This window comes from Schistocerca gregaria, chromosome X, assembly GCF_023897955.1.
Source record: "Schistocerca gregaria isolate iqSchGreg1 chromosome X, iqSchGreg1.2, whole genome shotgun sequence".
NCBI classification, from domain to species: domain Eukaryota; kingdom Metazoa; phylum Arthropoda; class Insecta; order Orthoptera; family Acrididae; genus Schistocerca; species Schistocerca gregaria.
Window position 1 is genome coordinate 553,399,465 of NC_064931.1, and position 14,933 is coordinate 553,414,397.

Below are 14,933 nucleotides of genomic sequence, written 5' to 3' on the forward strand. Positions count from 1 at the left end.
CAACACGGATGTCGTTTCTACGCCGTCGGACTTGTTCCTCATAATACGCGAGCTACAGAGGAAAAGCAAGAATACCCGTTTCAGATATCACACTGTAACCTCCCCCATACTAATCGACTTACTGGGTTGCGATATAACTGACCGTGATCGCATATGCCTAATGAATCGTTACCGAAAGAAAATAACACCGGTTAGTTGGAGAAAAATGTACAACAGGCGCAGACCCTGAAGGAAGAATCTATTCTAAACCAATCTAAACACTGATGATAATTTTGAAATAGATGCAACATACAGCAATCGCTCACGAACCACACAGGGGGAAAAGGGTACCACGTAATATATACTACAAAAATTACTAATGATACAAAGAAAACAATGATTAGCTAAAAATGGGATAAGTAGACGGTCGCCAGCCCACCCAGCCCGCTAGGGCAATGAATCTTCAGAATATAAAGAAAGTTAATGGCAAAGAAATTTAAGTAGATAATAACTGGCGTAGCAACAGAAGGTTGTCTCATTTTTCAACAACATAACAGTTCACGAGAAAATAAATGAATCAGAAAGCACTGAGTTTGAAGTTACTTATTCTGAAATACTAAATTTTAGAAGTAAAGTTAAACGGAGTTATGGTTAAATAAATGTAACTAAAGCCTCGTTACGTAAAAGAAAAATTACTTTCAATAACCCCAGTGTAACGTAATGCAAAATTTAGAAAAAGACAAGCAATTTACTTTTGATTATTGAAAGACTGAATTGAATTCCCTTTAAGCAAATGAACAACTGATTTTGCTTTTAATATAACAACTACAAAATACGTACCAAGCCACAAGAAGTCACTCGCTAAACTAAATACAGAATAAATGAAATTGTGCACAATTAATTTGTGCTGTACTTTTAGTTATTAGTTTTGCCAGTGAAATTTTGCGTTACTTTAAGTTAATGATGTTAATACTGAAAATTGCAAATTAGTTAAGCCTCTGATATGCAATACAAGAATGAACAGTTACTGATGCTGAAAATTTAGACTGGAACTGGTTGTTAGCAAACACACAAAACTGTCAACAAATAATTAATTGATTTTCATAACTTAACGACACTCGATGATTGCCCAGAAAGGAAGTGGACCCTGCTTGATAATAATGTCTGAGGATAATGGCAACACAAGTGCCCTACAAGTTTCAATTATTGCAGGTTCTTATTTAAATTAAACATACTTCGTGAAAGAAATGCCTCTAGAGAATGCCTACATAAGTTTATAATTGTTCACTTAACAGTCTTACGATGTTGCAACTGTTCAGATGACGAAGAATGTGAGTGAGGACAGTGCTGAGCTGTCGCTGTTGCTGCTGGTGGAGAACCCCGAGACGTCTCCAGAGCCACGGACTATTATGGGACAGGCAACAGAACTGCAGTTTCCGAACATAGCTGTACACTGCTTCTGCGGGACCGCCCAACAAACACTTCCGCACTCTTTCATGACTCAAGCTGCTCTACTTCCTTTCTGCTCGCAAAGCTACAGAGACTCTCCATACGCAAACATAAACAACGGCACAGCTACTGCCATTTCGTTGTTGCTATCGATGCATTTTAATAAAAAAGTTTCCTTGGCTATTACCCAACAATTTACAATATTTTCATTATAATTACAAACAATCATATACAGTCAGAAATAAATACACCATTACATCGATTACGCATTAAATATAGTTTCTGTAATAAAGCTTACAGATACAGAATCAGAAATACAGTACAAGTTTACAACGGATATTAAACAGCGAAAATTTTGGGATGGTGTAGCAGGTATTTTATCTGCATTTTCGGTGTTACAACATTATTCAACGATATGTTACGATATGCCTGTGTCGTTTTGAAGTAAGATGAATGTCCGAAGGAACAGTCAGTGTGGCGACTACAGCCCTTATGAAATATGCGAAATGTATTCGCAGTTGCGAATATGGACAAACATTAGGTGTATAATGTAATGACTACAGCGAAAATTTGTGTCGTACCGGGAGTTGAACCCGGATTTCCTGCTTTACGCGAGCGGTCGCCTTAGTCGCCTTTTTTCCGTTGTTGATCGTTGTGTTTGGTCGTTTCGGACGTCACATGACATCCGTTCAAGTTCATTTGTTGATCTTTCGACGCTTTGGCTATCCGAGCATGCTTCCGGTCCGGGCCAAATTCCCCTCTTTTTGTACACTACTTGCGTAGCGCCTCCTCTCCACCACACTACTGCCCACCGCATTACCACAAGAGTTCAGGAGACAGAGTGCATATGCACTGAAATGAACTTAATGTCCGTCAAGCCGCATGTATTTATATTTATATATGTGGCTACTGTTCTTTTGGACATGTCTGGAAGAGCAGACACCAAATATATATAAATATTTTTAAGCCAATGCTTAACCGAGTTGCTCTTGTTTTCCTGACAATGGTAATCTGGCGGTCTAGTGCTTTTGACCCGCCGTCAGCTTTCTTCTATAACCTTTCATACATCAGCGACCCTTGTCTCAACCGATTAGAGATGAAAGGGGGCACATATAAGGAACAGTCACTCAAAAGCGAAGTTACTGAACAGTATGCGGAAATAATCCGTCATTTTTGTGTTGGGCAGGATTATGACGCCGACTGTCACCATTCACTTTGTGAATTTCACGAGAGCTTCTTGCGGAGAGCTGCACGATACTCATATATTCGCCACAAGCAGTTGGCTTTCGAAACTTTTTACGTAGGTCTTCGCAAGATATAGGACTCTGCAACGTAACAGCTTAAATTTGACTAAAAATTTATTAATTTTTATTCATTAAACTTTAACCATAAAAATCGGGCCTTGAGATATTGATTTCACAAACTATGTTAAATGTCTTTTACTAGCCTTTAAAAGAAAATGAAGTAATAAGTATTTTTAAAAGAAACTCATATCATAAGAATGAATTTCTATAATAGTTATTTAGAAATGTATCAAACTTCTGAAAAAGCTAATAAGAAATGCAGAGATCCACGCTGGATTTTCAACTCGTGTTATGTGGATGAGGCTGGCGCAGAATGGTGCAGAAAGAAAGGAAGGATAACGGTCGCAGGCAGGGTAGCCTCGCGTGCAGGCACAACTAAACCACTTATGGCAACTTAAAAATTTAGTGTTTGCTAATTCGAGTGAAAGTTGTTGTGGTAGTGGTATCTGTACTGCGAAGTCGTCTCTCGAAATTACAATTTTGGAACGTAAGATTATCCAGGATTAATTTACCATGGAATTTGGAGCCTACATCAAGAAAAATGGCTACTGCAACCAACGTGGTACTAATAAATTAATTCCATCTCCAAGTAGACGTGAACAGCCTAGCTAATAATCAGTGTGCAATTTTCAACTACAGCACAACCATAGCTATGAAAACGGGGCAAGAACTTTTATTAAATCTAAATGGTCAGAACTGTACCGAATATGACAGTCCATATTTCATACACCATTACGGAACAGAGTATGTTATTTAAAATTATTTATTAAACTCGTTGTCCTACAACCATAAACAGTATCCTGCTTCCTTGTCACTGTTTGTAAATAATTTTGAGTAAAAATAAACGGTCACAGAATCGTATTAATTTTCCATAATCAAAACAATGGAAGACTGTCAAAATTTCAGCTAAAGTTCTTTTTGTTGGAAGGGACAGCTTCAAATTTATTTGCATTTACCTGAAGTTTACTGGTCACATTGCTAACTTACTTACTGATGTTGATCCTGATATTTATTCCACTAATTTTTCACTTATTTAATTTGTGTTAGGAAATTCAAATTTTAAAGATACCAGCCACTGAGTTACATTGTAATATCACAGCTTGCATCGATTTAGATTCCAAGGAGAACATTCAAAATAATTATAATAAAATAATTACATTTTAATAACAGTAAAACTGCTTCTGAAATATTAAAGTTAAATTGCCCCTTCAGAGATGGCAAACAAAAATCTTCGTAGACTTAGTATCTTTTACAGAAGGACTGTGTTAAGGTAAGATTACACCAGTCTACAACCAGTCTACAATCCATTCGCTACTGTGGTGAGGAAAAAACTCTCAAGTAGGCAGTGAAGTGATGATTCACTGAAATAGCCTTTGTTGTGTGCCGACGTTATTGCAAATCGAGTCCCCTTAACTTCATCTCGATTTGGTGAAAGGTCAATGACAAATAGGCTGCCTAAAAATTAACAATATGTTAACGCTTGGTCAAAAAGTTAATTAAATATCTTTAGTCAGCAGAACAGTACGAGTAACAGTTTTAAAGTGCATATTAAATGTCAATACTCGACTGAGCGACAAATGTCGCAAACTGTATCATACAAAATACCTTTGAGAGCAAACATAGGTAATATATTAGTAAATAATTTCTATTTTCGTAGTCCAAGGAAATATTTTCCCTGCTACTATATATTAAAAAGTTCGATTTCATGCAATTCACGTCCTTAAATTTAGTCGATTCAGTCACACGTGGAATAGGAGGGTTTTGTCAAAACTCTTTTATTCAAGCTCCAGTTAATCAGGTTTTTCAACGCTTGTCTGATACTCTCGGCTGAATAAAACACCCCATCGGTTTTGTTACTTTTGTGCAACATTTATTGTTTAGTCACTCAGCCCGAACGCAAACGCTTTAAAGCACTTTCTTGAGTTTTCGTGGGACATACTAAAATACCGAATTAGTTTCCCACGTTTTATCTTTGAGTGGTTTTAAATAGTGTGGGTATTTTCCGACTTTTATGTCGAGTCTCTTTTATTATGGACGATTATCGAGATGAAACCGAAGATGGGTATGAAACAAAACGCTGGCAAATAGCATACTTGTCTTGAGTGACACTCATGAGAAACAACTTGAGTGCGAGATTGCGAGTTTAATCTTTGGTAAGACTCATTTGAAAGTAGTGTCTTAACAATTTTAGCAGGAAAAAATTAGATGCTAATGACTTACCATGTGCATTAGGAGAGCGACAGAAAATGAGTGTCCAGGAGGTGCAGAGATCACTTTCTACGGGATGTAAGTTTACACTTCACAAAATTGACATCGTTGACATTCAAGAAATGTTCAAAACAAACCATTAACTTGCACCATGAACACCGAATGGAAAATGGCGCGCCACAGTGGTCACAAAGGTTCGCACCATCACGATTGAAGGCGAACTCCTTTGAAGTTACATACCGTGCAAGACGTTCAGCTAAGTATCCACTCTTAAAGAATGCATGTAGAATGATATTGGCGTTGTTTGCAACGGATGGAATGTGATGCCATGCAACAGAATGCCAAAACATATTTCGTGGAACTTATCGTGAAATTAGCTATCCTTTCAGGCGTAGCTTGCAGAAACTGCGACAGTATGTTTTATAGGCACGGAAAAAACAAAAATCCAGAGGCTGAATTTGTCCAGTGGTTCCAGGTGGTACGAACTGCAGTCTCACACACTTCTCAGGAGGGATAGTCTGCTGTAAGGGAGTAAAATTTTTATACGCAGACCCGGAATCAAGCAAAATCAAGTTCTTTTTACCAGCTATTGGCCAAACGCAGTGCTCGTATCATAGTTGTAGTCCTCTTACGCCCATTTTCCAACTCTTGGTTGCTGTGATGTAAATATTCCCTACTGCCCTTACAAGATCAAGCACACGAGAAAGAATGGGAGGGGGTAGAGCACTTTCAACTTATCGCGGTATAATAAATAACTTTCCAACGCCCATACATGTTTCAGTGAAGTTTCACTATCGTTGCTGCTGCTAATTGAGGGTTTGAACAGATTAATCACGGTAGGTCATCAGTCTCGTATTGACGTATAATTGTATACGAATGAGTTAAGGCATGTCAGTTGATTTTGGTAATTCTCCCTTGGTACTTATGATTTAGAGGCTCTCTTACATATGCACTTCCTCTTTAAATCAAGACTGGTCAGAGTTGAAAACAAATTCCTTACGGAACAATGAATAAGTTTGTTTATCTCATCTGCAAATTTTCAGGCCAGTTCCGTAGTTTGCTGTGCATAGTCAAGTGTACACTTTATTTGAAATTTCTTTATCTTCCGTCTTTCAATTCTGTAGCACTGTTTGAAATCACGCAAACATCCACTCCTTCCCGTGAAATCACTGTATATTATGTTGCACGCAATTTCATGTGCTTAACGTAGTAGGTCACTATCATGCACGTCTGTAAGTTGTACCTTGGAACGCGCAAACACCAGTGTTTGTAACACGTGACCCTTGTCTCCCTATTTTTCTTATGCACTACACGGTCATATTGCTGCGAACTTATTCTACACCTGTTCATATTTCATTTTACTCTGCTGTAGATGATTCTGTGTACTTAATTACGTTTAGTACCGCTCCTTGGACAACGATTGTCCTTTACTGTGTTCCACTGCAGACGGGATTTGTGGCTCCCGTCCCATAAAGATAATTAACTACTTGGCTCGACACCTGTTTCAATATCACTTTCACTTTTTAAGCACGTATCGTCATGATTGTACTCCTCATGTACCCTGACCGCACAGTCGAACGTATACGACACCACACATTCCTTGAAGAAACGCTAGTTTTCATCTGCCACTGCAAAATTTCTTGCATCCCTTTTTGATGAAATGTTAACTTGGACAATTGTTGCTGTAGATATAATGCAATGTTTGCTTCGTTTATCGTTTCCATTGCTCTGCTTTGTATCAACATCACTAGTACTGTAGCACTGTTGTGAGTTACTCGTCGACTAAGCAGTTCAACTACGATCCGTTGCGTCATGTTGTGCACACCATTGGATACCTCCAGTCCCGTCCTCCGTTGCCATAAACAGCTAATAATGTCCTTGCATGGTAGACAATCTGTGGAGTGTCGAATGCCGTAAACATCAATGGCCTTTTGCGACATCGCACTCAAGGGATCCCTTGTGACTGGTCTGCCGAGAGCACTGCCCTAGTTGGCACATGGATGACTATCAACCTCTGCAGAAACTGCACGCTGTCGCACGGTTCTGTGGTTAGGAACTGTACAATATCACTTCTCTTCTATTTTCCAACAAAATTATGGAAATAGAAGTTTCTCTACGTTGGTGACATGACTGTTAGGGACGATGATCACAGAAAAGGGAAATGCTGAAAATATCTTTCTGCCTGGAGCAAACACATATTCTTCTTTAACACCTACACATGCCGGCCGCGGTGGTCTCGCGGTTCTAGGCGCGGTTCGAATCCTGCCTCGGGCATGGATGTGTATGATGTCCTTAGGTTAGTTAGGTTTAAGTAGTTCTAAGTTCTAGGAGACTGATGACCACAGCAGTTGAGTCCCATAGTGCTCAGAGCATTTGAACCATTTGAACCTACACATGTTTTGGTGATGTTATACCACCATCAGTGGGTTCATTATTTATTCTTACTACCTGTACTTTATAATATGCACTGTATCATTAAGACTAGAAAACGTGAAAACAACAAAAAACTAACAAACGAGAGCTATATACCAGCTGTACTAAAAACGAAAGACAGACACACAGTTTCAATATATAATATTAAGAAGATAAAATGAAGCTTCTAGTGATGGCGAAACACCAGCCGCATAGCCCAGTCGGTAACCGCGCCGCTTCTGGGACAACTTCGAGTAGGCGAACCTCACCCGGATCCAAATCGCTTCGCAGATCAACGCCAAGGACTGCTGGCCAGCCTGGATGTGCTATTAGGCGGTTTCCCACTAGGTGAATACCGGGATGGTATCCGTGACCCGTCTCAGATACACACTACGCAAACACTGACAAAATCTTCCTAAACTTGCATATAGGATATACTCTAGACCTGGGAGTCAATACGAGACTGATGGCCTATGGTGATTAATCTGTTCAAACCCTCAATCAGTAGCAGCAACGATAGTGAAACCTCACTGAAGCGTGTGTAGGCGTTAAAGAAGAATTGGTAATTGCTCAAGGCAGAACCGTATTTCCATAGTTATACATTTGAAAGCAAAGACGGACAAAGAAGTTAGCTTCAACCAGATGAGGAGTGCCTCATCAGATGTTCATGTACTACCGTCAGTAGCATGTAGCGAACGGGGACGAGGGGTAGTAAAAGTGCTAATACCACCGTTACTAACACTGAAATCTGAGTCATTGTTTATTTTGCTTTTTCACCCTATTATTTACGTGGTATCACATTTTGGACAACTCTCTGCACCCAGAACGAATAGTCTTGGCCCACAGGAAGGCTGTTAGAACAATCGGTTTGCGAGCTTCGCATAGGTCTTCCATGGAGTGTAACTCTGTTAACTCAGAATATACAGACCACGGCGCAGCATTCACTCAATAAGAAAAGTAGTAATGTCGTGGGCATGCTCCTTCACTGTGTCCATCCATCATTCCTTCTGCTAGATGGCTATATTGGTTTGAAAGGCCCTGCCGTAGAAAGAACAGGACAGATTGCGCTAAGGCGCCGATTCACAGCACTCGTTTTCAAGTTGCTGTGGGGACTGAAGACCGCGCCGTGACAGGAGTAAGGATATTCGATTGGGCTCGCAACCTGGGCAGAGAAGCTGCTCGCTCTTCCTGTCCCACGTCGTGTGCGTTATACACATGATCATAGCTTCGCTGCACTCAGCGGGGACTTTGAATATAATTTAGTCTCTTGAAAAGATCCCATCTTGTTCCCAATTGTTATCACACCGTGAGAAGCAGGCTAATGTGTAACATGTTTGCGAGCGTTCTTTCAAACTTACGATCCGAGTTAAAACTAGCAAAATCACGTCGAATCGTCACAGCACCCCCAAAGACGTTCAGTGTCGATACAAAGCACTCTTTTTAACATCACCCACTAGGCATCAACCAAATGCTATCTGAGTACCAATCAGGTACCACTCAGCACTTCACAGAACGTTCTTTCACTGCTCCATAGACCAGTGAAACCATTTTTTTCTCATCATCAGTCCAAGTGATACCAATAATTCGAGCTTGTAATCAAAGCTTCTGTTTGGAAAAAAGTCCAAGAAAACTGAATCTTCTCGCGTGTGAACTGATCGTTCTGTTGCTAACCTCCACACGAGGACTTAAACGGAAATCCACTACAATAAATAATGAAAACAGTAGATTGCGCTCAGCGCTCGACCGTCCCTATTTGTGAATTTCTTAGCCTTACCAGCAGCATTATTTGCCTGGCTTTTCCATCCGACAGCACCGTCTGCAAACTATCTGATGAAATATTCGATCTTCTGGGTCGGTAAATATGCACTTCACACGAAATTATTCAGCTGTCTCCGTTGATTAATTTTGTCAGAAAACATGTCAATTTTGTGGTGACGCACTGTGCCAGCATTTATATGCCCCCTTACGTATAACCCAACGCCAAACAGTAGACGTTCAGTGAGGAGTCTGAAAAATTTTGGCAGCGATGTATATTTTATTAAGGAGACTTCAGTGTGCTGCTGAAATGAAAACTTTTCATAAGTCACGACACACAGCATCTCTCTGATTACATCGAACTTTTGTTGTTAGGTTTCTTAGTATGTCTCCAACGATAGTGCGAAACATTTTAAATGCAAAAAATGTTCCTCGTTTTTTCTTTGCAAAGGAAGTTCTGGAAGGCTGGTCGACATTTTTTAAAAAAACTAGGTGTTCTTTGTTTGGATCACGATGTAGTCAGTAGGTGTACAAACACTTAAAAGCACATTAAAGTACGAATGCCACACGGGTTTAAAACTAATTGAAACGGATTAAAGCACGAATGCCACACGCGTTTAAAACTAATTGAAACAGATTAAAGCACAAATGCCACACGCGTTTAAAACTAATTGAAACGGATTAAAGCACAAATGCCACACGCATTGAAACCAATCTCTGAAGTCTACGACAGCGGAACGTCAAGAAAACTACCGCTAGATTTCAACAACGTAGCTTCCCAGTTCCTTGGCTTTCCTCCATAAAGGAAGTAAATAGCCAAACAATGTGCGAGAGGAAGAAAAACAATAACCAGGAAGCCACCTTCCGGTTCGACAACAATATTGTGGTACACATTATCTCTCTCTTTGGCTGCCTGTTATCGCCATCTATCCGATGACGGTGGCCCACCAACAGTAGGTGGAAAATTTTCACCTACTTACCAAACTTCTTTCCTTTTACAACTGAACGCGACACTGGTTTTCAACACTGTTCAGCTAACAGAGAATACCTGAAGATCATGGAGGAGATCAGAGAAATGCGAAGAAAAAATTAAGGATAAACATGACAGCCAACAACCTGCTGGATTTCGCCTTCCATGACAGCGGCTACGAAATCCTGCAGGCTGAAATACGCACGCTAACTTCACCGCAGAGATCGTTGACCAGTGACTGATAGACGTAAGGTTTTTGGGGATATGTAGTGATGGTCGAACGCTTCGTTTATTACACTGATAATATCCGAACCCATTTCGAATAACTTCCGTCTCTCGGCAGTTTTATACTCACCCTTAGAGGTTTTGCTGAAACGTAGCCATTTACTTACAAATTTCAAAATATAGTTATATTTTAACAACGGAAACTCCAAGCTGGAATAGCCACAACATTAGGAAAAGGATAGATTGCTACACACCGTAAAGATGACCCACTGAGTTACAGACAGGCACAGTGAAAGAACTGTTAGACATTATAGCTTTCTACCAATGACTTCTTCAGCAAAGACAACACACACATGTTGCGGCCGAGCGGTTCTAGGCGCTTCAGTCTGGAACGGCGCGACCACTAGGGTGGCTGGTTCGAATCCTGCCTCGGGCATGTCTGTGTGTGATGTCTTTAGGTTAGTTGGTTTAAGTAGTTCTAAGTTCTAGGTCTAGGGTACTGATGACCTCAGATGTTAAGTCCCACAGTGCTCAGAACCATTTGAGCCAGAACACACACACACACACACACACACACACACACACACACACACACACACACACACACACACACACACACATCCAAACAAGCAAGTACATCTCTTGCACACATGATCGCTACCACCGGCAGGTCCGACCTGAGCTACCGGTGGTGGTGGTCGCGTGTGCATAGGTCGTGCTTGCTTGTGTGTGTGTGTGCGTGTGCGTGTGCGTGTGTGTGTGTGTGTGTGTGTGTGTGTGTGTGTTCTCTCTGCTGAAGAACGCTTTGGCTGAAAGCTATATTGTATAACAATCTTTTCATTTTGCCTGTCTGCAACTCAAGAGATCTTTATGGTGAGCAGCAGTCTCTCCCTTTCCTAATATTTTTATAATTTTGTAGGAATTCGTGGCATCTTGAGATGTACAAGGTACTCCAGGACAGCAGTGGGCTACTAACCGTCTTTGCGGTAGTAGAGGATCTCGAAGTGCTTCTCGGCGCCGACGGCGAGCGCGTCGCGGACGACCTGGGCGGCGTGCTGCGAGGTGAGCGGCCCGTGCAGGAACTCGCAGGACGCGGGCCGCTGCATCACCTCCGCCCTGCTGAAGCCCGTCATGCGGCAGAAGCCGTCCGAGCAGTAGATGATGTGGCATAGCCCCCGCTGCGCGTTCGCCACCAGGAAGCTCCGGTCTGCAACACGTCATCACGAGGGTGAACCCACCTGGCGGGCACATCAGTTTGGGTTTAGGAAAAAGATGGAACACACGAAGCAATACTAATCTTATAACTTTTCTTAGAAAGAAGGTAAAACTCTCATTTACAGCACAGAAGATTTAGAAAAAAGTTTTTGACGATGTTGACCGGAACATACTCTTTGAAGTTCTGAAGTTACCGTGGATTAAATGCAAGAATAGGAATGCTGTGTACAACACGTACAGAAGTATATATACGGTACAGCTTAACTAAAAGGACACGTAGTGAGGCATTGAGGGACTGTAAATTTGGTAATGGTGGGATTTAAAACGGGAGTAAAAATAATACAGGGAGACCAAAGCAGGTCATATGACTGTACGTTGCAGTGGTAATGTGGAGATGAAGAGGCTCCCATAGGGTACACTAAGGTGGAGAGATGCATCAGACCAGTCTTCTTACTTAATGCAAGAACAACAACAATACAAGTAAGACAAGATTAATGAAGTGTAGCGAATGAAGTCAGATGATTCTACAAGTAACAAATTAGGAAATAACGCGCAGAAAGTAGAAGACATTAACATAACAGACAGGAGTTGTAATTTAACGCGCATGTAGGCGAGCGATTTACCCTCCTGTAAGACGTATGGGGAGAGGTGAAATTATTGTACGGCTGAACGCTAACGGGCCCAGGGTTCAAGGCCCGCCACAGCAGGTCCGTCTGGGCGACTGGTACGGGCGAGTCCAGCGAGCAGCGTCGCCAAAAATGGGTAAATCCCATATCAGGGAATTTGGACGGCTGTAGCTCACATAGCCTTTGTGCAGGAGATGGTCCAAGAACTGACGGAGTGTCAGACGGCTGAAAGATAGCTTCTTACAGCTCTTCAAAAATATATAATAATTAAGTCAAATATTAAAGCAAATCTGAATACATCTGCGATCTCAGAAAAATGAGATGCATACAGTGACGCAATAGTATTTCAGTATGTTCAAAACTACAGAAGTTAATACTTCACAGCGAATAAAAATTTGCACAGTGAACCTTAGAATTAACAAATTTTAAACGCTTCATGCGATTTCAACATACGGTATCTTAGATGACAGCATTGAACTATAGCTATCATTTCTAAGAGCTACTTAGCTGTATCTATTTTATTTCTTCATACTTTACGTTTTTTATATCTTTTCACTATCTAAATGTTGTCAGAACATCATGTCCCCCATAATTGCACAGCAAATGAATATAGCATGAATATCTCACTTTTGTTATTACTTGGGTATTTATTTAATCAACAGTTTACTACTTTCCCAGTAACTTTATTTAAATATTAATTACAACTGAAAATACAAAATCGTTGTAATTTAATCACGCGTCTTAGCTGACACCACCTTTGTAAAAGAATGCCAAAAGACACTTCTGACAAGCACGCCTAAATAATTGTTTAACAATATTTAACGACAATCTATTGTTATTTATCGTGAGCGCACAAGCGAAAGAACGCTGGCTTATTTTTGAACCAAACTTACTTATATATATCGTAAATGATCTGAGTGGAATCGAATTTTTATGACATTTCTTTATTTAAATATTGTTGTAATATATTAGTTAGTCCTTGGTCACGTTGATTCAAATCATGTCTGTAGAACATAAGAAGTAGGCCTATGTATTTTTGCTGGGGACTGCCCTCAACTAATGTAAAAGCGGGCAGTAGGCGAACACGATAGGAGAAAAGTGGAGAAGGACACTTTTTCGAGTGAAGAGCTCAAGGAAGCGATTGGTGGTACTTTTACGAGAGTTCTGGAAGGAGGCAGACCTGCCTGTGGTATCGTGTGGTATTCAATCGTGCAGGTATTCGATTCTGGGCAGTGAACGGCTACTACCATACTTTGACTTTTGAAGGGACTTTCGTGAGGTCTGAATATGCTGCAGTGTAGGACTCTTAACTTCTTCTGCTTGTATTACGGAACAAGGAATAGACAGAGTATGAGTTACTATTCTTTGTCTTATGTGATAATTTGTAAATCATTATTTTGAACTCTGAACTGTTTTGAGCTGGTGAATATTTCGTGTAGTATGATTACGAAATTGACTTAATTTCGCGTAACTTTGATGACTATTTAGTTTGGGATTTGCTACCATTCTCGTAACGCTCTCAACGTAACTACATATGATGAGGGTATTTTCTGTCTGTTTTTTAATTGAATATCGGAGGACCACTTCCTGTTTAGTTGAGATGTCCCTTCTGGAATAACCATTATTCGACATAATTATCTGTTGTCTACATCAATTACAGATGTTAGAATAGAATCCTTGTTAATAAATTATTCATTTAACTTTTATTTTGTATTTATGTGTATTTTATTAACTCGCAGTTCTAGCCAACGCATAGACTATTTGACTGTAGGATGACAACTAAAAAATGGCTCAAACGGCTCAGAGCACTATGGGACTTAACTTCTGAGGTCATCAGTCCCCTAGGACTTAGGCCAACCAGGGCCGGAGATGACAACTAAAGGTTGTTATCTGCAGCGAATTAGCTGCGGGGCATGAAAGTACCTAAAGTACGAGTAACCGCGGGTAGAGACACAACTGGTTTGCGCTTATGGAACACTGTTTAATAGAGCAGCTAGATTAACAGTAAACTTTAGGTACATCCACAACATAAATGACGATGATAAGACAAAAAGGCTGTAAAATGCAAACTGTTTATAGCAAGAAAAGTGTTCCTGAGAAACTAGAGATTTTAAGTACTATTTTTTTTTTGCTGTGCTATTTATTTATTTATTCGTACCGATACAAGTTACACGACGAGCTCCTTTCGGCGTTTTCCCGTTATCAAGTGTACCTTTGAGTATGGTATATTAGATGTAACATTGGTCCTTAAGTCTGTGTCTACGTATGGCACCTTATGCTTACGTCTTAGCTGGTATGACGTGTTCTGTATGGCATCTTGGAGCGTAAATATCGGTTGTCTTGTTGTTATGGTATGATCATGTAATTTATATGTTTGCTTTTTATTTGCGTGATCTTCTAAAGCTATTTTTGACAATTTTTTAATAGCTTTTGCTCCAGCGATGCTATATGTTTATAATGGAATATCTGTTTTGAAGAAAGTAAGCGATTACGATTATTTTTCCGAGGTAATATTTTGTGGTTTCTGCGTAAATAATAAGTGTTCTGTTGTTTTGTGTTTACGTGATAGTTTACCCTTTTCCTTTTTAATGCCATAAAAATTTTCCTGATCATCATCATCATCATTTAAGACTGATTATGCCTTTCAGCGTTCAGTCTGGAGCATAGCCCCCTTATAAAATTCCTACACGATCCCCTATTCAGTTCTAACATTGGTGCCTCTTCTGATGTTAAACCTGTTACTTCAAAATCATTCTTAACCGAATCCAGGCACCTTCTTCTTGGACTGCC

General features: G+C 40.2%; 1 protein-coding gene across 1 annotated transcript in view; it reads right to left on the reverse strand.

Moving 5' to 3' along the window:
• The window catches only part of LOC126297448 (potassium voltage-gated channel subfamily H member 6), a 2,320,485-nt gene that overhangs the window by 2,086,181 nt on the left and 219,371 nt on the right, over positions 1-14,933 (reverse strand). The window contains exon 2 of the mRNA XM_049988300.1: positions 11,279-11,509. Coding sequence (XP_049844257.1) covers positions 11,279-11,509 — 231 coding nt within the window. The remainder of the gene's footprint in view (positions 1-11,278; positions 11,510-14,933) is intronic.